The sequence below is a fragment of the Heteronotia binoei genome, chromosome 15, assembly GCF_032191835.1.
Source record: "Heteronotia binoei isolate CCM8104 ecotype False Entrance Well chromosome 15, APGP_CSIRO_Hbin_v1, whole genome shotgun sequence".
Lineage (NCBI taxonomy): Eukaryota > Metazoa > Chordata > Lepidosauria > Squamata > Gekkonidae > Heteronotia > Heteronotia binoei.
Window position 1 is genome coordinate 39,284,700 of NC_083237.1, and position 25,500 is coordinate 39,310,199.

The 25,500-nt window shown below is 48.0% G+C and overlaps 1 protein-coding gene across 1 annotated transcript; it reads left to right on the plus strand.

Moving 5' to 3' along the window:
• The first annotated feature begins 19,661 nt into the window (after positions 1 to 19,661).
• Positions 19,662 to 20,599, plus strand: LOC132583483 (olfactory receptor 287-like). The gene is given in 2 exon segments (XM_060255114.1): positions 19,662 to 20,277; positions 20,280 to 20,599. Coding segments are annotated over 2 exon segments (936 nt in total).
• The last annotated feature ends 4,901 nt before the right edge of the window (positions 20,600 to 25,500 follow it).

Consider the following 25,500-nt stretch of genomic DNA (forward strand, 5'->3'; position numbering starts at 1 on the left):
GATAGGTTTAGAGGAACGGTTCTTACACGCCATACAGGAAATATACAACGGTGGTAAGGCAAAAGTTAGAGTCAACACTGACCACTCACAAGCGTTTCCGATTCAAGGGTGGGTAAGACAAGGCTGTCCACTATCCCCGCTCATATTTATAATAGCTATAGAACAATTAGCAGAGCGAATTAGGAATGCGGGGAGAATAGAGGGGTATAAGTCAGATAATGAAGAAATGAAAATTAATTTATTTGCGGATGATATCATAGTAATTATGTCTAACCCCAAAGATGGAGTTAAAGAGATTAAGATAATTTTAGATGATTTTGAAAAGTGTTCAGGGCTAGGAGTGAATATGGCAAAATCAGAAATTTTATACCTTAATGTTAATAGAGAGGAAAAACAGGAAATAAATAGGATTACGAATATAGGAATGGGGGCCAAGAGACTTAAATACCTAGGGATAGTCCTGCAAAAAAATATGGACAAATGATAAATGAGAACTATGGTAAAATATGGAAGAAAATAGAGAGCGATATGAATAAATGGAATCATAAAATACTAGGGATATCAACTAGAATAAGATCCCTTAAAATGTTCTTGATACCAAAGTTAATGTATTTATTCCAAACGTTGCCCTTAGGTTTGAGGAAAAATCAAATTGAACAATGGAATAAAGCAATTAAAGTGTGGATTTTTAATAATAAAAACTGTAGGTTTCATAAGAGAATTCTATACAACCATAAATCAGAATTAGGTTGGGGAATCCCAGATTTAAGTAAATATTATGAGGCCTTCCAACTAAGAGCGTTACTAGAACTGAGTGAGGATAAGGTACAGAAGTGGATTAATTTTGAGAATGCAGTTAACAGTGGTATTGGAAGATTTGGTATTTTTTCCACAGTGTCGACAAAAGATCTAAAATTAGCCATAGGGCCCAGAAGAGCATCATTAGAAACCTGGATGAAATGGTACCCACAGTGGCTAGGAAAGATTTCAAGATGGACCCCCCTAGAAGCTATTGTTAAGGAGGCACATGCTATAAAATGGTGGGGAAAACTTAAAAACAAAGGCTATTATAGAGTGGGCGATATGTTTAGGGGTGGTAAACTAAAACCTTTACAGGAAATTACAGAAGATTTAGGTAATCAATACTGGTTAAACATAGCAGGCTTAGATAAGATAGTTAAGAAGATCAGTGAAAAGGGAGAGCTTTGGTTAGATGCTCCAATGGAAGAGATACATAAAGTAATGGCCAAACAAAGGAAGGGTCTAGTGGGGTTACTATACAGAAAAATGATTTCAAATAAAGATAAAATAATACTACATTTACAAAAGATTTGGAGTCATAAAGGTCAGTTAACAGAGAGGTTGGCTGGGAAAATCTTGGAAGGACTAGAAGGGATTAAAGTAATCAAATTTAAAGAACTGGAATATAATTTTTTTACAAAATGGTACAAAACACCCGCACAAATAGCCAATATATTCCCAGGAATGAGTTCCAAGTGCTGGCATTGCAAACAATTTAAGGGTTGGTTTGCACATATGTGGTGGGAGTGTAAAGAGGTTAAACCCTTCTGGGGGGAAATTATTGAATTTATTAGAAAAGTCTGCAATGTACCATTAACTATTGGCTTTAATATGATGTTGTTAGGCACAACAGGAAGTCCCGCACTAAGTAGACCCACTCAAAACCTTGTCAAGGCAATGATACTAGCGGGGAAGGCGGTCATCACTTTGGGGTGGAAAGATAAAAGTAAATGGTCAATAGAAATCTGGCACAACTATTTGTTTGATTACATACAGTCTGACATTGTGGCAACAATCAATAAGGATTCCACGTGGGAAGATAAAGCCAAGGAAATCGAGACCAGATGGAACCCTTATTTAGAATGGATCTCAGGAGAAACAAGGAAGGACATTCAGTGGAAGATCAAGACTTTGTGCCCTTGGCTGAGGGGGAAAGACTAAGAGAAGATGGGGAGGGTTGGGGGGGGAGGGTTATTTGTAATTCCAACATTCATGTGTTGTAATGGTCAATTCTACAAAAGTCAATGAAACATAAAAATATTTATAAAAAAAAATATTATATTATTGAAATACATTATGTTTCTCAAGGACTAATTGGAGCCTTTCAATAAGAAACTAATCACAAATTGTCAGAATCCTCCAGAAACTGATTATTGAGGTTCTGAGGAACTGAACACAAGGCTCAGCTCAGAGAAGCTCTTAAGGGAGCAGAACAATCCTTTAATTCTTTGGGGACAAAATCACATGGATGTTTTGAGTTTGGGTTGACATATAATATTTATTTAGCCTCTTCTGAGTAAATTCAAACCAATATACTGCACTGTCCTATTAACTCAAGAGAATAAAGAAGCAAACATTTGGTAAGTATTCCTTGGTTTTTAAAATTTCCTTCTACATGCAAATACTAAGATATTGTGAATCCTATGTGGCCAGCATCCAGTACAACATTATGCTGTGTTTAGTTTGCCTCCAACGTTTCCCTTGCAAGAATATTTACTGGAAAAAATAGTGGATAAGTGAAGGAATGGATGAATGGGTATACATGGATATGTCATAATTTTACACTGGGGTACCTTTTTTTTCTTTTTGAATGTTTTCATTATGGCACTGACAAGTTTGGTGAGAACTATACATCTAATTCTGCCCCCCCCCCAAGATAAATCTACATCAGCCATTTGTTATGGTACTTTAAACATATTTTCAGCAGGCTCTCCTCCACCTGCCCTCCAAGTTTGGCAAATATTGGATTTGGAATGTCTGAGTTATAACTCCCCAAAGCAAGTGCCCTGAGGAAAGCTCAGCTTCAGTTCTCATGAAAACTAACTCTTCTCTGTTCATGCTGCAAAATGAAAGAGTGGAGTCAGGGTGTCTGCTCTGACAGAGCAGAATGCGAGCTGTGTGATTGGTTCCCAGAGCTGCCAATCAAGCTATGGACAACTGCTTTAGATGTTTCTAAGACTCTCCACAAGTCTGTCTGGAGAATGAACCACAAAAATGAACCACCTGAACCTCCATGGAAAAAAGGTGGTTCATTTTTGGGTTCAGGAATGGCACAACCAAATAAACCAGTTCAAAAAGTACCATGAACTAGCCCGGTTCATGTTCTAACCGTGGTCCATTTTTCAGTTTTTGCCTATCCCTTATCCAAAAGTCTATGCAGAAATCATATAGCATTGTGGGAACATTGGATTGGATCCAGATAGATTTTTAAGACAATCTCACTAAACTCTCCTCTTTTTACAGCATCCAACCCACATGGCTTTTATCAATGCAGCTCACACAATCCCAGCATAGCTTTTTGGGTGGTCAAAGGGAATCCTTCCTGCCTTTAGGCCTAGACATAATATTGACATTTTGCCAACACTAAACTACCATGATGGAGGAGAACCTACAGGTGCTCCCTGAGCTGGGGGGGACCATCTACCCCTTTTGCTCCATCTGGTATTAGTAGGTCATTAGTATCATCTCATGATCCATCCTGGGACCTATATTACTCCCTCAAAGAAACTGGGATGCTGTGTCAAGTGGTCTGACCAACTGGAACAAAGTTCTAAAGCAACTGTAGCAGGAGAAAATGCTATAGAGTATCAAGCTGCCATGGAGGAATTATTTCCAGGTTGTGATCCAATGGTCCCTTTTGATAATCTAATTCAGCTATTAAACCCTTCATGGATTAATGAAGCCAGTCCACAACTGAACAAACTACAAAGGCATTCAATGAGGTGGTTTGATAAGGACTGTCTGGAAGCAAAAAGGCTCTTCTTTCAGCATATAAGGCCTTTAAAACTCCCTCTCTAGCCAATATATCAGCACTACACCTCTCACTGGTGGATAAAAAGAGAACTTATAAAATGATAGTGTCACAAAAGAAGAAAGCCACCTGTGGCATGGGCATATAGGAGTCATCGGCAACATGGGATCAATTAATACAAGCAGCAAAAGTTAAAAACTCCTTGATCTGATTTCAAATTTTCATATAAGGATTTCTCCCCCATAGATTCCTTAATTACAGCTGACAGTTGGGAGGCATACTTTTGGAAGCTATATAACGAGGGCTCTTCTGAATCTTCTGTCCAGTGGCCTGCTAACCTCCTAGAATGGCCCCCTGTTTCTGTGGATGAAATCAAGTCATTTATCAACCAACTTAAGAGAGGAAAAGCTTCTGGAATTGACAATATCCCACCTGAACTTCTAAAAAATAATATCGATTCGTGGGCCCCTCCTTTGGCCTCACTATTCACATATATTGACTCCACAGGATGCGTCCCAGAGGAATGGAGACAGGCAATAATAGTCCCATTCTTCAAGAAAGGGAGGAGGGATGAACCATCCAACTACAGACCAATCAGTCTGCTGAGTATAGTGGGAAAACTCTATGCAAGCCATCTATTAGATACATTTAAATCTTGGATAGAGCACAATAATTTACTGGCTGAGGAGCAGGTCGGATTCAGAGTGGGTTGATCTATTTTGGGGCAAAGCTTGATAATGCAACATCTGCTAGATAAATATGCAGCCAGTTCTACCGTTTCTTTGCATGCCACATTCATTGGCCTAAAGACAGTCGTTGACTCCATATCTAGAAAAAAAACTTTGGGAGAAGTTAGAAACTACTACTATCGACCAAAGGCTTCTTCATTTAATGCGAGCATTATATGTTAACACATCTATTGGAGTCAGATGCAATAGGAATGAGCACCTTACCAACTCCATTCCAACAGCAAAAGGGGTGAAGCAAGAATGTGTCTGTTGGTGCGGGTGTTTGCAGAGTGAGCGGTGTGATATGTACAACGGTGAGCCCCAGTAAAGAAGTGAGCCAGACACCTGCAGCTAGTGCTAAAACAGTGTATTTACAGAATATATACAATGTGTTCACTAGTGCAGGTCTATACATCAACCTTAGGATCAAAGTGCTCCGCCAGCATGTGACTCCTCAAAGAGAGACCTGTGCACTGGTAGTGCAGTCCATATATAGTTCCATCAGCCAATCCTGGCAGTCCACAGTCATGCTGACTCAGCAGGTACTTTCCACCTGTCATTTACCGGCTAGAACCGGCTTGTAGATAAGGTCACTGTGACCTAGCCTGCCAGCTAGATCACCTGCTGTCATATTATAGCTGTCACACTGTGTAAAGGCAGACTCAATACTAACACACCTCCTAGTCTACCATCCACAGTTTACATAGACTCTTGACAACTTCACACCATACACAATGTTAAGCAGTGCTCGCTCACATGCCTGTACATTGATTTCTAGACAGCAGTAACACAGCATCATACATTTACATTCCTGGACAGCAGTATCACAGCATTATACATTTGCACTTTGCCATTTACAGATTTACAATTTCCAATCCAGGCACTCATCATCACTGTCCTGGTCAGCCAGTTCCCTCTGGCGTTTGGCCTCAGCCTCCTTGTTACGTGCCTCACACTCTGCAACCCAGACCTTCCATGCTTCAGCTTTTTTTCTTAGCATTTCTTGAAACCCTGGTGGGTCTGGTTTAGTTATCAGTGTTACATAAGGTACTTTATACCTAGCAGGAGGGATACCCTTAGTAGCTCTGGAAGATACTCGAGGCCCTGCACTAGCACTGGGCTCATCTTCTCCAGGCTGACTGCTTGCCACCTCCTGGGCTGGAGGTTCCACCTCCTGACTTGACACCTGAGGCTCTGTGCTAGCGTTGGGCTCACCTTCTTCAGCCTCCTTTGGTGCTAGCTCTCGGCCGGGAGATTTTGGCACCTGCTTAATCTCCCTTGGCAGGACTCCAGCACTGTTATCAGTACTTGGCAGCAAAACGACTTCACCATGCAATTTAGGCCAGCTGGTGTGCTCGTTAAACTTCGCTGACCGACTGAAAGTCAGCTTGGCTTTCTTATCACAAAAAGGATAACACCTAGTTTCTGGCTTGTAGCCCAGAAAAGTTAGGCGTACTGCCCGGCCAGCTCCCCCCCTCTTGTTCTCCGAGGGAATATTAACCCAAGCCTGCGTCCCGAAGACCTTTAAAAATCTTAAGTCAGGCACTCTACCATATAGCCTTCTATAAGGCATGTCATACACAGCTTTGCTCCAAATTCTGTTATACAGGTACACCGCGGAGCAAATGGCCTCGGCCCAATATGCAATTGGTAAGTTGGCATCCTCTAACATAGAATACATTAAATTCTGTAGGATTGAACCATGCCGTTCAGCTAACCCATTTTCTTGGGGCGTGGCTGGGTTTGCTAACCTGTGAGCAATGCCTTTGGTCTCCAGCCAACATTTAAACTCATTAGAGATAAACTCTCCTCTGCGGTCGCTTTGAATTGCCTTGATATGCAAGTCCAACTCCCTTTCAACCGCTTTAGCCCATTTTGTAAACAATTTATACACCTCGGACTTGTGCTCCATGGCAAACACCCAGGAAGTCGGTAGCCACTAGGCAGTACCGCCTCCCCGACAGACTTTTGGGAAATGGGCCAATTACATCAAGGTGCATTAGCTCTAAAGCACGCTTGCTCTCCCTGGTGCTTTTTCTAGCCACAGCACAAGCCCTGCTCTTGGTCTTTTTACAGACCTGGCAGTCTAGGTAACACTTGCAGGGCTTCACCTTCAGACCTGGCACCATCTGCAGGGTTTTCTTCAATGCGTGAAACCTGCAATGCCCAAGTCTTCTATGTAACAGATGGATACATTGGTCGTGCACTGGCACATTTGACACTTGTGCAGCCTGGGCACAATCACTCTGGACCACATATACATTTCCATCCCTTTTGCCAGTAGTAAGTAGCTTCCCCCCACCTCCTAAGATCTTACAACAGGATTTCTTAAATACCACCTCATAGCCGTCATCAATTAACATGCTGACGCTTAGCAAATTAGATCTTAATGAGGGGACACATAATACATTCTGGAATGTGCAATTCAAAACAGGAAAATGTACACATCCAGTACATGTTACAGCCGCAGAAGAACCGTCGGCTAATCTCACATGGGAGAGTTCAGGAATGTCAACATCTCTCAGCAGCCTCTCATCGCAGCAGAGATGGCTTGTTGCACCAGAGTCTAATATCCACAAAGACCCGGTACTCTCTCCTGAAGAAGTGACCAGCCGGGCTTCTTCCTCACATCTGCTGGTGGTCTTCTGCCCCCGCTGCCTCCGTCCACGCCGCTTCCCTTTCTCAGGGCAAACGCGTAAAAGGTGCGAGGATGAGCCACAACCAAAGCAACGCCTGACCGACAGTGCAGTCGGCTCCTCTTCAGCCTTTGGTCGCCTACCAGCAGCACAAGCCGGCTCCTGCTTGGACATCTTCCCAGACGCTCCGATAGCCACACGCTCTCCAGCCGATACTCCCGGATGGCTCACAGCTGCAATCTGCTCCTGGAAATCATACAAGTGGGCGCACACGTACTCCATGGTCAGAGTAGCCACATCAACTGTTTCCAGGGAGGTAATTAGTGGTGTAAACTCCGGCGGCAACGATGACAACAAAATATACACTCTGTCATCAGGAGCAACAGTTTTGCCCCGGGCTTCAAGCTCTATGAAGCAGTCTGTAAGCTTCTTGATGTGCTGCCTTACACATCCTCCAGCCGGCATTAAAGTGCGGAACATTTTTCTGGTCAAGGCCATTAGGGAGCCTGCAGTTGTACTCACGTATACCCCACTGAGCGCGTCCCAGGCGGCCTTGGCAGTGTCCTTCCCACGCACATATACTAATTGGTCATCTCCCACGGCTAGCACAATATTTGCCAGCACCTTCTTGGCCAACACAGTCTCGTCAGGAGATAACACGGCAGGGGGATTACTTACAAACAGCCATTGACCCTCACGCTTGAGATAGTGCTCCATTTGTAGGCTCCACACCGCGTAGTTGGCTGAATTGAGCTTCTCCACGGCCACTCCAAGCTGCAGCTGAGCCATGACGCAGACTCGATGCACGTCGATGCGCATAGAGAGACCAAGAGGGTGATGCTTAGCGACGCAAGAATGAAGGCTGTACACAGTAGCTGTAAAACCACTATATACATTTATTTACACCAACTCACTCTCCTGACTGACAATATGCTCCACTGCACTCCAACTCCATAAACCCACAATCACCACTGTTGCTCTGTACATTTATACATGGGACAGCCAATCAGCAACTTGCTGTGTCATGCTGACTCTGCTGGCTGATGTAAGACTTCTGGCAGCCAGCCACCTGCTGTCAGGTAGATCATCTAAGCCTCTCAGATCTACTTTCTGTTTTGCAGCACATGCTATAAGCTGTCTCTTTATACATAATAGTGACACCCCTCCTCAGGTTATAGCGGTGCTGACATCCATCCATCACAACATTGCATACACATATTGATTATTTTTTCCATCAATACATTGGTTACATACATTCCCATATATACATTACAGTTCAGTTACTTCCATTCTCCTGAACTCATTGTGTTAACGCACACACATCTTGCCCAGCTTGCCAATTAACTTGCAAGCACATCTTTATCAGTTGGCGCTGTGCCCAGACTGACCATATCTACTCAGTTGGCTCTCTGTCCAGACTGAGCACTTGCCTTATCTTTTGCTGGCTTGTTTCCCAGACTTGTTACTAACACAGTACCGTATCATTTCAATACTAGCGCACATATTTTTCAATTCACATTTGCTTACAGACTTGTTACAGATTTCAGGTTTTTCACACATTGCATAACATTTGCAGCTTTTTAGAATTGTTACACACTTCTTCAGTTCAATTTTATAATAGTCACATAGTTTAGTTACATAGTTTATCATCCATTTCCAAACAGTAAGTTTGTTTAACGTTACAGCATTGTCCCTTACATTCCAGCACTTATGCATTGTACATTGCACCCTTTTTAATTCAGCTATTGCTTACAGCCTTTCCTTCCAGGCTTTGCTCAGGTGTCTTCTTCCTCTCCAAGAGACATCTCATTCAACAGTTCTAACACACTGGGATATGTTTTAGGATGGCCATCATATACATAAGTATATCCTCCCTCTTCCTTAGTGAAGGAAGTATCCACGTGTACCTCTGATGCACTTACACAGCCCCTTGGCTTTCCATCTGGCAAACTATTTCCCTTGCCCAGATAGTTAACATCAGTGTCAAAACCATATCTTTTTGGTGGCACACCCTTGTTTTCTCTCGCAGAGACTCTGACCGGCTCCCCTTTTACAGCCTCAGATGTCTCATCCTGTGTACTGCTGCCTGCCGTACTGTCTTCCTCCTGCTTCAGTGAGCTTTCTGGCTTTTGCCCCTCCTCACTTGTCAGAGACAGCTGCAGTTTATTTTCCCCAGGCATTTCATTAGCATGAATCATAGACCAGTTTTCATCCTCGCAAAATGAGGCAGACCTACTCAGCCTTATCAAGTTATTATTGTCCACAAACCTCCAGGATTTCATGCCATTTTGGTATCCTATAAATACAAGCTTTCTGGCTTTGGGACCTCCCTTTCTTCTCTTATCCAGAGGGATGTTCACCCAAGCCTTTGAACCAAATATTCTGAGGTGATCTAGGCATGGCTTTCTCCCATACAAAACCCTGTAGGGTATATCGTCTATAGCCTCTGTCCACAAGCGGTTGGAAATATAACAGGACACCTTTAAGGCTTCACCCCAATATGTCTGCTTTAGCCCACTATCTTGCAACAAAGCATGTCAAATACCTTGGAGTACTCCAGCTCTCCGTTCCACAATCCCGTTTTCCCACGGAGAGGAAACATTAGCAACCCTGTGCTCTATGCCCTCTTGCCTCAAATAATTAGCAAACTCTTTATTCAGGAACTCACCCCCCTGGTCAGTCTGAATTGAGGGAATTTTTGCATTTAACTGTTTTTGCACTCTCCTAGCCCAGTACTTGAAGGAGGCACAGACATCACTTTTGTGTTTAATGGCATATACCCATGCAAACCTGCTGTGGTCATCAACCAGAATTAAGCCAAACCTATTTTTAGAAACACTGGGTGCATACGGCCCCACCAGGTCGGCATGTATTAATTGGAGTGGTCTCTCCGACACACGTACACTCCTTCTGGTCGATGGAACTGCCCTTGATTTGGATTCTTTACATACATTGCAATCTAAAAAGGCATTGCATTTGTCAACCTTCACTCCCTCTAGTATTTCTAGAGTTTTGTTTATTGTATTGTAGCTGGCGTGACCCAGCCTTCTATGCAGCCTGTGGATGCACCTGTTGTGTGGCTGTCTATTCCACACAGTATGAGCTTTCCCCACATTTTGCATGAGCTCATACGCATTGGCTCTCAGAGCGCCTTTAGCCAGCTGTTTACCCTGTTTCAAAATTGCACAGCCCTGCTTATCAAATACTACGGTAAACCCAGCTCTTGCCAGAACAGAGACACTTAGCAAGTTTGTTTCTAGCTCGGGCACACATAATACATTTTCAAACCTGTGTTTAAGTCCCGGAAAATAGACTGCACCTTGGCAAAGAACACTAGCTTGCCTCCCATCAGCCAAGCTGACAGTCTTCTGCTCAGCTGGCTTGCAGTCATGAAGCTCCTCTTCACAGCAGCAGAATATCTGAGTAGCCCCAGAATCCACAACCCAAGGCTGACTCTGCAGTCCCAGACCAGTTCTTACTAGAGTGTCATGGGTGCTGGGGACCCTGCAGAGGAAGACGAGTCTGCCAAAGAAACTGTACCCCTGCCACCTGCACCAGTACCCCTGCCTCCTGCTGAAGAAGATCCCAGCCCCCCTGCCTCGCCCTCTCGGGTGGCTCGTGTGCGTGACCGCCTCCGTCAGGACCTCAGGGATCGGAGGAGGGCGGCACGCTCACAAGCAAGACGCTCTCTGAGTCCTGAGTTTTGAGAGGATTCTGGCCCTCCTAAGAGCAAGGATGCTTGAGTTGTAACAGGATCCTGGCTGCCTCCCAGAGCCAGCAATTAGCCCAAATGGGCAACAGCCAGCAGAGGGCTATATAGCTGTGGGCTTTGGGAGGAGGCTTTGTGGAAGCAACTAGTCATCTCCCTGACGTTCTAGCATCCACTCCGGCTTGACTTTGGTTCCTGACTCCCTGACTTTGGCTTTTGACTTCTGGACTCCCTGACCTCGGCTTCTGGACCTCGGACCTGCGATACTTGCACAGCGATTTGGATTTGGCACCTCGGACACTCCTGCTTGCTGGCTACAGACCTCGGCCTGCCTCTGGACTTTGCCTGACCCGGCCCCAGCCGTGACAGATTGCTTCCACCAACAAACACCCACTCCACAGGATGGAGGCTGAAGCAAGTGAAACCACCGAACTACTGGCTGCGCTCCAAGCCCAGGTACAGCAGCTAACACAGGCAGTAGTGCACTTGCAGCAACAACCTGCGGCCAGTGCTCCAGCCAAGTGCCCAGTTCCCCCACCTGACAGATTTGGGGGTGCCGTGGAAGAATTTCCTGCTTTCCTGGCACAGTGTCAGCTGTACTTTGAACTAAGAGCACGGGACTTCCCCAATGACAAGACAAAGGTGTGTTTTATCATTAGTCTGTTAAAGGGGCAGGCGGCCAAGTGGGCCACACCCCTACTGGTTGGGTCCTCTCCCCTACTGACTGATTACCAGGGGTTTGAGGCCCACCTGTCTGCTGCCTTCTCCAACCCAGTCCAAGCAGCCACAGCCAACTGGAAAATCAGGGCCCTGAAACAAGGCCAGTCCTCGGTGGCTCAGTATGCCACCGAATTCAAGCTCCTGGCCCAAGACTTGGCGTGGAATGAGGCTGCTCAGATGGACCAGTTTACCGAGGGGGTGGCAGAGGAAGTCCTGGACGAACTGGCCAGGGTGGAGCGGCCCCCCACGCTCCAGGAACTTATCACCCTCTGCCTCCGCATCGATGGCCGCCTGGAAAGTCGCCGCCAAGCCAAGACCCGAGGGCGCCAGCTCCCTGCGCCATGCCACTTGGCTCCTCTCCCATCCCCAGCTAGTACCAGAGACGAGGGTGAGCCTATGCAGCTTGGAGCTGCTCGACCCCGCCTGACTCCAGAAGAGAAGGCCAGACGCCGCACGCAGAACCTGTGCCTCTACTGCGGCACGGCAGGCCACTATGCCTCTGGCTGCCCTGCTAAACATCGGATACCCGGACCTACATTGCCACCGCCGCCAAAAGGCCAGCCCCAGGCGTAAGTGGACCCTCCAGCCTGGGGCGACTAGCTGGGTCCTCCGAACAACAGGCTGATACCCCGGGCCCATTCCTGCTACCAGTCAAACTCCGTCTGCCCGATGGACGCTGGCTGTTCGTGTATGCCATGCTGGACTAGGGAGCGGCCCACTGTTTCGTAGATGCTGCCTTTGTGAAGCAGCACCAGATTCCAGTGCAGCCAAAAGAGACTCCAACACTGGTGGAGGCTATTGACGGGCGCCTCCTCCGTTCTGGCCCCGTCACCCAGGAGACCTGTCCCATCACCTTCCACGTCCAGCAGCACCAAGAACAGCTGCAGTTTGATGTCGCCCGCATGCCTCGGTTCCCGCTGATTCTAGGCCTTTCCTGGCTGAAGCTGCACAACCCCATCGTGGACTGGGCCCAGCAGGAACTACGCTTCCGAGACCCATGCCCCCATCTGACCCCTCCCACCACTCTAGCAGCCGGCATCCCGAGTGGTGGTCCTCAGCTCCCTCAGAAGTATGCGGATTTCGCCGATGTCTTTGAGGAGACAGGAGCGGATCAGCTTCCCCCTCACCGACCCTATGACTGTGCCATTGATTTGGTACCTGGGGCACCACTCCCGGTGGGGCGTCTGTACCCAATGTCGGAGCCTGAGTTGGCAGCTTTGCGAGACTACCTGGACAAGAACCTGAAACGCGGATTCATCCGACCCTCAACTTCTCCCCTGTCTGCCCCAGTCCTCTTCGTGAAGAAGAAAAGTGGGGAGCTCCGGCTGTGCAATGACTACCGGGCCATGAACAAGATCACCATCCGCAACCGGTACCCTCTACCACTGATCCCTGAACTCTTGGATCGTTTAAAGGGGGCCCAAATCTACACCAAGCTGGACCTCCGCGGAGCGTACAATTTGGTGCGCATACGGCCCGGAGATGAATGGAAGACCGCGTTTGGGACCCGATACGGGCAGTACGAGCACCTGGTGATGCCCTTCGGATTGACCAACGCCCCCGCTGTCTTCCAGAGGTTCATGAATGATGTATTCCGGGACCTGCTCGACCGCTTCGCGATCATATACCTGGATGACAACCTAATCTACTCCCGCAATCCTGCCCAGCACGCCGAGCACGTCCGCCAGGTCCTGCAGCGCCTACGAGCCCATGGCCTCTACGCCAAGCTGGAGAAGTGCGACTTTGACCTGCGCTCTGTCGAGTTCCTTGGTCACATTGTGTCACCGCAGGGAATCCTCATGGACCCGAAAAAAGTGGAAGCGGTCCTGACCTGGCAGGCCCCTCAGAATCGCAAAGACCTGCAGCAGTTCCTTGGTTTCGCCAATTACTATCGGCAATTCATCCCGGCCTATGCATCTCTGACCACGCCCCTGACTCAACTACTCCGCCCCAAAGAACCTTTCCACTGGTCCCCAGAGGCCGATAATGCCTTCTCCACTCTGAAGACCCGTTTTGCCACTGGGCCACTCCTGAGATACCCTGACCCCCAGCTTCCCTTTACAGTGGAAGCTGATGCCTCCAACGTGGCCCTGGGAGCAGTGCTGTCCCAGCGCGAGGAGCCGTCTCAGCCACTCCAGCCCTGCACCTATTACTCGCGCCAGCTCACCACTGCGGAGAAGAACTACACCATCTGGGAGAGAGAGTTGCTCGCGATCAAGGCGGCTTTTGAGGTTTGGAGGCATTACCTCGAAGGGGCTCGCCACCCTGTTCAAGTGCTCACCGACCACCGGAACTTAGAGCACCTCCAGACCACCCGCCGTCTCAACCAGCGCCAGATCCGGTGGTCCCTATTCTTCTCTCGCTTTGACTTCCAGATCTCCTACATCCCCCATACCCAGAACCGGAAAGCAGATGCACTCTCCCGGAAACCGGAATACGCCCCTGCTTCAACTGAGGCCGCGCCCGCTGCTCCCATCCTGCCGCCCTCAGTGTTTGCAGCCACCTCCACTTCACCCACACTCGTGGAGGACATTCGTGCTAGCCAGGCCAATGATCCCTGGGTCCAGCAACACCTCCAGGCCCTCCAAGATGACTCGGCAGGCGAGTTCACGACTCGAGGCGGTCTCTTGCTACACCGCGAATGCCTCTATGTGCCACCCGGGCCCTTACGGGCAGAAGTGCTACGCCTGACCCACGACTCGTTGCCCGCCGGGCACTTCGGACAGCATAAGACCACCCACTTGCTGACGCGAGAATTCTGGTGGCCACGAGTTCGCTCCGATGTTGCCCGTTATGTCAGCTCCTGTGACGTCTGTCGGCGGGCCAAAGACGTCCCGGTCAAACCCTCGGGGTTGTTACAGCCCTTGCCCGCACCCTCAAGACCCTGGGATACCATCTCGATGGACTTCATCACGGAACTCCCACGATCCAAAGGTCAGACTTGCATCTTGGTGGTCGTCGACCTATTTACCAAGATGGCCCACTTCATTCCGTGCCCGAAACTTCCCACAGCTCAGGAGACAGCTCAGCTCTACCTGTAACACATCTTTCGTCTGCACGGACTCCCAGCCCACCTGATCTCAGACCGGGGACCCCAGTTCTCCTCTCGGTTCTGGCAAGCCCTCCATTCCAGCCTGGGTACTCGAGTGCACCTGTCCTCAGCCTACCACCGCAGACAGATGGTCAGACAGAGCGCACCAATGCCACGCTAGAGCAATATCTCCGCTGCTACACCTGCTACCAGCAGGACGACTGGACCACTCTGTTGCCTCTAGCGGAGTTTGCATACAACAACGCGGTCCACTCGTCTACCCAAATGACCCCGTTTGCTGCAACCTACGGCTACCACCCTCGGTTCTTCCCGGCGATCCTGCCACCCACGAATGTCCCCGCCGTCGAGGCCTACCTGCAAGAACTCCGCGCCAGCCAAGACTTGCTCCGAGAGCAGCTACAGCGGGCCAAGGAAGCCTATAAACTGGCTGCGGACCGGAAGAGGCAGGAATGCCCCCCAGTCCAGCCGGGGGATCAGGTGTGGCTCTCGACTCGCTACCTGCGCCGGCCTGGTCGGTCTCACAAGCTGGATGCGCGGTTCATCGGACCCTACCCCGTCATGGACCAAATAAACCCCGTTGCTTTCAGGCTCCAGTTGCCACCTCACCTCCGCATTCACCCTGTGTTCCATCGCTCCCTCCTTGTTCCAGCTGCACCCCCTGACCCAGCTCGGCCTCCTTGCCCACCGCCGCCACCACCGGTGTTGGTGGATGACGAGGAAGAATACGAGGTGCGCCAGATCCTGGACTCCCGGTACCATCGCGGAGGCCTCCAGTACCTTGTGGACTGGGAGGGATACGGCCCAGAAGACCGGTCTTGGGAGCCTGTGGACAATCTTCATGCCCCGGACTTGGTGCAACAGTTCCACAACGACCACCCCGACCTCCCAGGTCCCTCGACGGAGGGGGGCCCTGGGGGGGGGATAGTGTCATGGGTGCTGGGGACCCTGCAGAGGAAGACGAGTCTGCCAAGGAAACTGTACCCCTGCCACCTGCACCAGTACCCCTGCCTCCTGCTGAAGAAGATCCCAGCCCCCCTGCCTCGCCCTCTCGGGTGGCTCGTGTGCGTGACCGCCTCCGTCAGGACCTCAGGGATCGGAGGAGGGCGGCACGCTCACAAGCAAGACGCTCTCTGAGTCCTGAGTTTTGAGAGGATTCTGGCCCTCCTAAGAGCAAGGATGCTTGAGTTGTAACAGGATCCTGGCTGCCTCCCAGAGCCAGCAATTAGCCCAAATGGGCAACAGCCAGCAGAGGGCTATATAGCTGTGGGCTTTGGGAGGAGGCTTTGTGGAAGCAACTAGTCATCTCCCTGACGTTCTAGCATCCACTCCGGCTTGACTTTGGTTCCTGACTCCCTGACTTTGGCTTTTGACTTCTGGACTCCCTGACCTCGGCTTCTGGACCTCGGACCTGCGATACTTGCACAGCGATTTGGATTTGGCACCTCGGACACTCCTGCTTGCTGGCTACAGACCTCGGCCTGCCTCTGGACTTTGCCTGACCCGGCCCCAGCCGTGACATAGAGTCACCTGGGGAGTCCTTGAAGACTGCTGCCGGCTCTTTCTCTGTTGCTGCTGAGGACAAAATCTTTTCAAATGTCCGAGCTGATTACACAGATAGCAGCGCCTCCTCCGCACCTGTAAGGCTTTTTCCTCCTCTTTGGCTTGCCAGCTGGAACCAGCCCCGACAGACCTCGGCTTCTCTTTTTCCTTGGCTCGAGTCTGCTCTCTCTTGCTTTCCAGCTGCCTCTGCTCTTCAGCCAGGAGTTTGCCGGTCACATAAGGCAAAGTTAGCTTATCAGCATCCTGCCCTTCAAATGCTAACACCAGCATGTCATATCTCTCATCCAGAGAGCTTAATAAGATGTTCACCTTATCTTCCTCAGCCACGGCCTTCCCTCTTGCTTCAAGGTCCTGGAAACAATTAGACATACCGTCGAGGTGGTCCCTCATCGACTCCCCGGCCAGCATACGTTTCCTGTAGAGCCTCCTCCATTGGGATATCAGCGTGCCCGCTGACTTCTGCACATACACAGCCTTGAGAGCTTCCCAAGCCTCCTTTGCTTTCTGGTGCCCACGGACATGCACCAGCTGGTCGTCTGCAACACTTAGGATGATGGTGGCTAGAGCTTTTTGATCCTTGACGGCCTCTGCCGCTGTGGGATTAGCTGGAGGAGCTGACACACAGTCCCAAAGCCCCTCTTTCTTCAGGAAATGCTCTAACCTCAGCGACCAGGTGTTGTAGTTGGTAGTGGTGAGCTTCTCCACCAGCACAGTAGCTGCTGCTGTAGCCATCCTGCTCAGACTCCTTTCAGCCACTGCTGGTCTCACCTCCTAGACAGCCTCTGGAGCATGTCAGCGTCCTTCCTCTACCACCTCTCTCACAGGTCTCAGGTTCTAGGCGCAGCGGAAGCGTGCTGGGCCCATAACCCTGTCGATGCGCGTAGAGAGACCAAGAGGGTGATGCTTAGCGACGCAAGAATGAAGGCTGTACACAGTAGCTGTAAAACCACTATATACATTTATTTACACCAACTCACTCTCCTGACTGACAATATGCTCCGCTGCACTCCAACTCCATAAACCCACAATCACCACTGTTGCTCTGTACATTTATACATGGGACAGCCAATCAGCAACTTGCTGTGTCATGCTGACTCTGCTGGCTGATATAAGACTTCTGGCAGCCAGCCACCTGCTGTCAGGTAGATCATCTAAGCCTCTCAGATCTACTTTCTGTTTTGCAGCACATGCTATAAGCTGTCTCTTTATACATAATAGTGACACTCCAAACAGCTGGCTGCCGTCCTCCCCCTGGCTCTCGAACTGAGATAGCTGGTAGCTTTGTCCTCCATGGCGTTCCTCGCCTCCAGCTCCTTCACAACTCTCGGTCAGCTCAACACTCACATCGCTCCTCCACACAGCGGAACCGCACTGGGCCCATAACCCTGTCGGTGTGGGTGTTTGCAGAGTGCGCGGTGTGATATGTACAATGGTGAGCCCCAGTAAAGAAGTGAGCCAGACACCTGCAGCTTGTGCTAAAACAGTGTATTTACAGAATATATACAATGTGTTCACTAGTGCAGGTCTATACATCAACCTTAGGATCAAAGTGCTCCGCCAGCATGTGACTCAAAGAGAGACCTGTGCACTGGTAGTGCAGTCCATATATAGTTCCATCAGCCAATCCTGGCAGTCCACAGTCATGCTGACTCAGCAGGTACTTTCCACCTGTCCTTTACCGGCTAGAACCGGCTTGTAGATAAGGTCACTGTGACCTAGCCTGCCAGCTAGATCACCTGCTGTCATATTATAGCTGTCAAACTGTGTAAAGGCAGACCCAATACTAACAGTGTCCTGGCACCTTTATTCATCTTTTATATCAATGATATGATTAGTAGCCTAAATAACACTTCCTATCACTCCCCTACTCTAGCTAATAGAAAGGTCCCTGCACTCCTATATGCTGATGACACAGTACTACTCTCTAGAACACCTGTGGGGCTCAGAAGAGCACTTCAGGCATCTTCTGTGATGAGAATCAGCTGGTAATTAATTACCAAAAAACAAAAATCATGTATTTTGGGAAGAACTAAAAAGAGGGTCTGGTTTATCAAGGGGCACAGGATTGAGCAGATAGAGAAGTTTAAATATCTCAGGGTGTTATAACAATCTTCAGGTTCATGGAATGCCCGCCATGAGCATGTGGCTACAGTTGGCCAAAAATCAGCCCAGGCCTTAATATCATTTTTCCAAATTAGAGGAGGGCAATTTGTTCCTGCTACACTCAAGCTATTCCAGGCTAAAACCCCAGCCCAGCTCTTATATGGAACAATAATAGGCCCATCATCCTCTTTCTTTGCTCCCTTGGAATTAGTGGAATCAAAGTTTATAAGGGCACTTTTATGACTTCCCAGATGTGTTTCCAATGCAAGTTAAAGCTTAGAATCTGGCTTGATTAAAATAGAAGCCAGGGCAACCCTAGCCTCTATTAATTTGGAATGGCTTATGCTAAATTATTGCCCCCAAGGATTGCCAACATTAGTCCTTCAGGATGGCTTTCATTCTTCTTGGTTAACAGCTGTCTACAATAAATTGATGAGTCTATGTCTTTCCCCACACTCTCTCCTAAATATAGGTGTAGACCAGGCAAAAGCCATCACCAGACAGAGGGTGCTTGATACCGAATGGCAATGAGATCTCAGTGAAGTGCCAAATTTTCTGGCACCAGATAATTCTAGATACATTGAAACACCAGCAGAATATCTCTCATCCCTGGAATCCCCTGTTCATCATAGAGCCTTTCCCCTAGCTAGATGGCATTCACTCCCCTCTGCAGTTTTAGAGGGGAAATTTAGAAAGATCCCTACGAATGAGAGGGTCTGCCCTTGTGGAGTAGGGGCCATCGAAACTGTTGAACATGTTCTCCTTTCATGCCAATTTACCAGGAGATACTGGCAAGGTAATTAGACCCTTAATAAGTAGATTTCAGGGCCATTTCAGTCTTTCTAATTTTGAGATCACTAAGAAGTTTCCTATGAGAGTGAACCCACAGATTACAGGTCCTTGTGCAAGGTTCTTTTCAATTGCATGTAAAGTTTGCAACGATATATTATGTTCTGAAGCCAAATTTCAATTGCTATTTTATATAACTTCCCACTGTTATCTTATGCAATGTTCAAATACTTGTAAGTATTTTAGCTTTATTTTTTTAGCTTTTGTAAATTTTTTCTGAGTTGTGCTGATTGTTGACTGTGTTAAAATTGAATGAATGAACTACCATGATGATTATGGTTGTGGTGATTTCAGTTACATGACAAAAAAACGGAAAGAGACTCTGTTCTAATTCACTTTACATTTCTCTAAGATGGTTCATGAAAAAGTGCAAGAAAAAAAAATTAACTCATCATGGTGCTTCTCCAACAGGGAGTTCATGTCAGTGACTGCTTTGTTCCACCTTTATAATGGAAGCCGCAAGTTCTTGAATTAAAGTAGGACTTCTGAATGTTTAAATCAAAATTTTGTCTCAGCAGATAAAACAGGCAAGATGAAATTGACTATTCAAAGAAGAGAAAATGAAACAAGAGTGATGGAGTTCATTCTTCTTGGCATCCCTGGATCCCTATCTTTACAGATGTTTATCTTCACACTCTTTCTTATCATGTACCTCTTGACAATTTTGGGAAACATGCCCATCATAATCCTAGTAATAATACAACAATGTCTCCATTCTCCCATGTACTTCTTCCTTTGTAATCTCTCTTTCCTGGAGATATGGTACACCACTGTGATCATTCCTAAGACCCTTGGAATCATTCTGGGGAGTAGCAGAAGCATCTCTTTAGCTGGCTGCAATCTACAGATGTACTTAATATTTGCCTTTGGATGCCCAGAGTATTTCCTGCTTGCTGTCATGGCCTATGACCGATATTTGGCTATATGTTTCCCATTGCATTATAGCACCATTATGGACATTAGCCTTTCTGGCAAGCTGGCAGTTGCCTCTTGGCTGTGTGGATTCCTTGTTATTTGTATACCAGCAATTCTGATCTCAAGGTTATCCTTTTGTGGGTCCAATGTGATTAACCATTTCTTGTGTAACATTGATTCATGGATAATTCTTTCCTGCACAGACACCTATGCCATTGAATTGGCAGATTTTATTATTTCTTTGTAATCTTGGGCTCCTGTTTGATAACCCTTCTTTCCTACATATGCATCATATCTACCATTCTACGAATGTCTTCTGCCAAAGGACAGCAGAAGGCCTTTTCCACATGCTCTTCCCATCTTGCTGTTGTAGTTATTTGGTATGGATCCACCATCTTTCTTTTTGTTAAGCCATATAAGCAGACTTCTTTAGAAATCACCAAAGTAGTGACTATCCTAAATACAATTGTGACTCCACTGCTGAATCCTTTCATTTATACCCTAAGAAACAAAGAGGTTAAGAAGGCTGTGAAAAGTCTGTTGCATAAGGGATGAAAAAAATATGTTCTGCAGAAGGACAAAACACTCTTTCAAAATCTGTAGGATGTGTGTAGCTTTAGGCTGAAGACACACATTTTAAAGAGGTCTGGAAGTATTTTGAAAGACTTTTCACTTCAAAAACATGCACAACAGTACAAACAAATGTGAAAGTCAGAATTGGATGGGAGATTAAAAAAATACGGAGGTAAAAAAGTTTTAGTATTGTTATGGACATTTGCAGCAGAAAGATGAATGGTTCAGGTTAATAAAGACAAAGTTAAATGAAAGTGAACAGTAATAAAGGATACAACAAGTTGCAATTTACTTAGTGACTTTAAGCCAGGACCGAATCTACATTTTTTTTGAAGGGGGGGGATTAAAAAATGGCGCCTCCTTATGGGCCATTCTATTTTATAGTCCCATAGAATACAATGGACTCCATATCCAATTTGGAGCCCCCCCTCCGTCGGTGCCTAGGGCAAGCACCCCCCTAGATCCGGCCCTGCTTTAAGCACATCTTAGTTTGTCATTCTTTCAATAAAATATTTTTTTTATAATATGGAGAATTAAAAATAATATCAATCTGCTGTGACTTAGCAGCGTTAGACTAAGAGTCGAGACCCCTACAGTGAAATGTTCCATAGACTCTCAGGCAAGTTGGCAGTCAGCTCCTCATTGTATGGATTTTTTTTAATATCCATAACAGCCTTTTTCATCACAAGACTGTCCTTCCTTTTGTAGGCCCAATGTGATTAACTACTTCTACTGTAGCACTGATTCCTGGTTCTCCCTTGTACTGATGCATACACAATTGAGATGGTAGCCTTTGTGATATCACTCATTGTCTTCTCCACCATTTTGGTTTGATAAGCATTTACTCTGGCTCCAACACAAGCGGCAGATGTTGCTGTCTGAACCTGCAGTTTAAATTTGCAGTGCAACAGCAACTACCGCATATTTAACCTCTCATTTGACTTCAGCTTCAGTGAAGACTCAATGATTGCTTGATCTGGTAACATTTTGTACACACCATTTCTTTTATATTTTGTAGAGCTGAAGTGCAATTTTGTGATGCTCAAGTTTTGATTTATGTTTTTCTTCACCTCCTGTGCACTAATCACAGCTCAGAAGGATAGCTCCCAAGATGATCTCCAGGAGCATCTGGATCGAGGCGGCTTGGTGTCAGAACTTAAGAACTTCAAACGGATCCCATACTTGGTTACAAAGTTAGGATTTTATTGAAGAGAACTAAGCACTGGAAGAGGCAAGATAACAGTGATGGCGAGAGCCAGCACCAGCTCAATTTTATACACGTAAAGCAAACATCTCACAAAGCCACAATTCACACCGTTACAGGCACATCTGTCTTCTCACCATCACTATCAGTAGAGAGGATGCCTCCCTACTCCGAAGGCCATGCCGTTCGGCTTCAAAGGGTCCCAGTGTGAGAATGTGCAGAGACATAACATAACTCATTCTACAGCCCCAAATATTTTGGATACCAGTGGGGCAAGGTTAAGTACTATTCAAGCACTTTGGGTCAAGCAAGGGTTACAACATGGAGTCAGTTTGGTTCAGTAACAAAGCAGCTCTAAGCCATAGTAAAAGTACAATACAGCATTGGTCACATTATAGGGAACCAGCAGTAAAGATACAAGTTCTGACATACTGCCCCCCCTAAGCGCCCCCTCCCGCGGGGCCAGCCTTGGGCTTGTGCGGGTACAGTAGGTGAAACTTTTTCAGCAGTTGCGGCGCAGCTACGTTCTGAGACTCGACCCACTCGTCACAGCTCGGGGGGAAGTGCTTCCACCTGATCAAATAATACAGTTTCCCCCGTTTGACTTTGGAGTCCAGGATCTCCTGGACTTCATGGTGACTCTGACCCCTCACTGTCGTTGGAGGGGGCGGTGGGGCCCTGGGATGGAAGGACGTAGCACCAGGGTCTTTCCGAAGCAAGCTGCAATGAAAAACAGGATGGATCTTACTTAGAGATTTGGGTAGTTCGAGTTCCACCGTTACTTTGTTTATTACCCTTTTTATTTTGAAAGGCCCAAGAAACTTCAGTGCGAGTTTACGGCAGGACTGGGGAAGGGGAAGGTTTTTTGTCGATAGGAAAACTGTATCCCCCACCTTGAGGTCCCACTCTGGGGAGTGTTTTTTGTCAAACTGCTTTTTGTAGGCTTTTTTCGCTTCCTCCAGGTTTTCCTGAATACCCTTCCAGCCTTCACGAAGGCCCTCCCACCATTGTTGGCAGGATGTGGGTTCGGACGGGCTGGCAGGGAGGGCGAGTGTGGGAAACGGCTTGCCCTCGTAACCATTGATAATTTGGAAGGGGGAGGTTTTGGTCGAGCTATGGAGGCTATTGTTGTAGCCATATTCTGCGAAAGGGAGGAGATCCACCCAGTTGGACTGTTGGAAATTAATGAAACAGCGGAGGTACTGTTCCAGAAGACCATTAACCCTCTCCGTCTGTCCGTCCGACTGGGGGTGGTAGGCAGAGCTTAGTCCTTGCTCGATGCCAGCGAGTTTGCAGAACTCCCGCCAGAAGTTGGCAACGAACTGCGTCCCGCGGTCACTAATGACCTTGTCTGGGAATGAGTGTAGGCGTACAATGTGGGTGAAAAAGAGCTGGGCGAGTTTTTTGGCCGTGGGTAGCTGTTTGCACGGGATGAAGTGGGCTTGCTTTGAAAATGTGTCGACTACGACCAGGATGACTGTTTTGCCTTGTGAAGGTGGGAGTTCGACAATGAAGTCCATGGAGACTACCGACCAAGGCCGGGTGGCCGTAGGGAGGGGAACCAGGTGGCCCGGGGGTTTACCCCCCCTTCGTTTTGCCATGAGGCAGGTGGGACATGAAAGAACAAATTCTGACACATCTTTTTTAATTTTTGGCCACCAGAACTGGCGGGTGAGCAAGTTGAGGGTTTTGACATAGCCAAAGTGGCCGGCCAGGCGGCTCGAGTGGCAGCGTTCCAAGACTTCCTTTCTGAGGGGAGTGGGCACATAGATTTTTTCATTGTGCAGCCAGAGCCCGTTTTCGGCTTTAACCAAGTTAGGTGGGCGGTCAGCCTCCTGGTTATATTCTGAGAGGAATCGAGGTAGCAGGTCTGAATCCGGAGGGCCGGTCTGCTTGCCGGAGCGGGTAGTGACCCCCCCTGAGATGGCTGAGGGGGAAATTAGCGAGTCCACTACCTCCTCCCGGAGACTGTCGTGTTGTGGCATGCGAGAGAGGGCGTCTGCTAAAAAGTTCTTTGAGCCTGGGATGTGTTTCAGCACAAAGTCAAATTTAGCAAAGAAGCCTGCCCACCGGATTTGTTTTGCAGTCATTTTGCGGCGCCCGGTGAGGGCTTCAAGGTTTTTATGATCGGTCCAGATTTCAAAGGGGACTCTCGCTCCCTCAAGCCAGGAGCGCCAGGTTTTTAGGGCAAACATGACTGCGAACGCCTCCTTGTCCCAGACCGACCAATTTCTCTGTTCATTGGAAAATTTCCTTGAGATATAGGCACAGGGTCGGAGCACCCCATTTTCCCCTCTCTGCATTAATATGGCTCCCACTGCGGCGTCGGAGGCGTCGCATTGGACCACGAAGGGTTTCAGTTCATCGGGATGAGCCAACACGGGTTCGGATGTGAAGAGGCGTTTCAGTTCAGTGAAAGCTTTTTGGCAGTCAGGCGTCCACGTTAGGCGCGCGCCTGGTTTTTTCGCCTCGTCACCCTTCCCTTTGGTTTTGAGGAGTTCTGTGAGGGGGAGCATGACTGTAGCGAACCCCTTAATGAAGTCGCGATAAAAGTTAGCGAACCCGATAAAACTTTGTAATTGTTTGCGGGTTCGAGGGGGCTCCCAGTCTAGTACCGCTTGGACCTTTGCGGGGTCCATAGACAATCCCTCCCCCGACACCCGGAAACCCAAGTAGTCCAGTTCGGTCTTGTGAAACTCGCATTTCGACAATTTGGCATACAGTTTGTGTTTGCAAAGGGTGCTTAACACTTTTCTGACCAGGGGCACATGAGACTTCAGATCTTGTGAATAGATAATGATGTCATCAAGGTACACCACCACCCCCTTAAAAAGGAAGTCCCGTAGCACTTCATTGATAAAGTTCATGAATACACCAGGGGCCCCTTGCAGTCCAAAGGGCATAACTAGGTACTCAAACTGTCCCAGAGGGGTGTTGAAGGCTGTCTTCCACTCGTCCCCCTCCTTGATGCGGACGCGGAAGTACGCGTCTCGGAGATCAAGCTTGGTAAATACTTTTCCCTTTGCTACGGTGTTCAACAGATCCTTTATCAACGGGATCGGGTAGGCGTTGGACATGGAAATCCCGTTTATCGCACGAAAATCTGTGCAAAGTCTAAGAGACCCGTCCTTTTTCTTTCTGAAGAGGACGGGGGCGGCATGGGGGGCTGTGGCCGGTCGTATGAAGCCGCGCTTAAGATTCTTGTCCAAAAACTTTCGGAGTTCAGCTTTCTCCGCCCAACCCATGGAGTACAGTTTCGCCTTGGGAAGCTGCTGCCCTGGGATCAGCTCAATGGCACAGTCCGTAGGGCGGTGGGGCGGTAGCTCGTCCGCTTCTTTCTCGCTAAATGCTAGCCTTAGATCCCGGTACTCCTTGGGGATTGAGGCGACTTCCTCGAGTGTGAGGCAAGCCCGCATGTTTTGGGGGGGAGCGTGCGGCCCCCATTCGGGGCGCCAGTGGTGGTGCTCACACCTCCAATCCGGGAACCGGACGATTTGTTCCTCCCACCTTATGTCTGGTTGGTGGCGGGCGAGCCAAGCCGAGCCTACCACCACGTCGAAAGAGCAAGAGGGGGCAATTACGAAAGTCTCAATCCCCCAATGCTCCTCGGTTCCTACCGGGACCGCCTGAGTCTCTAAAGTACATGGCTCCCCCCTCATGGGACCCCCGTCCATCTGCT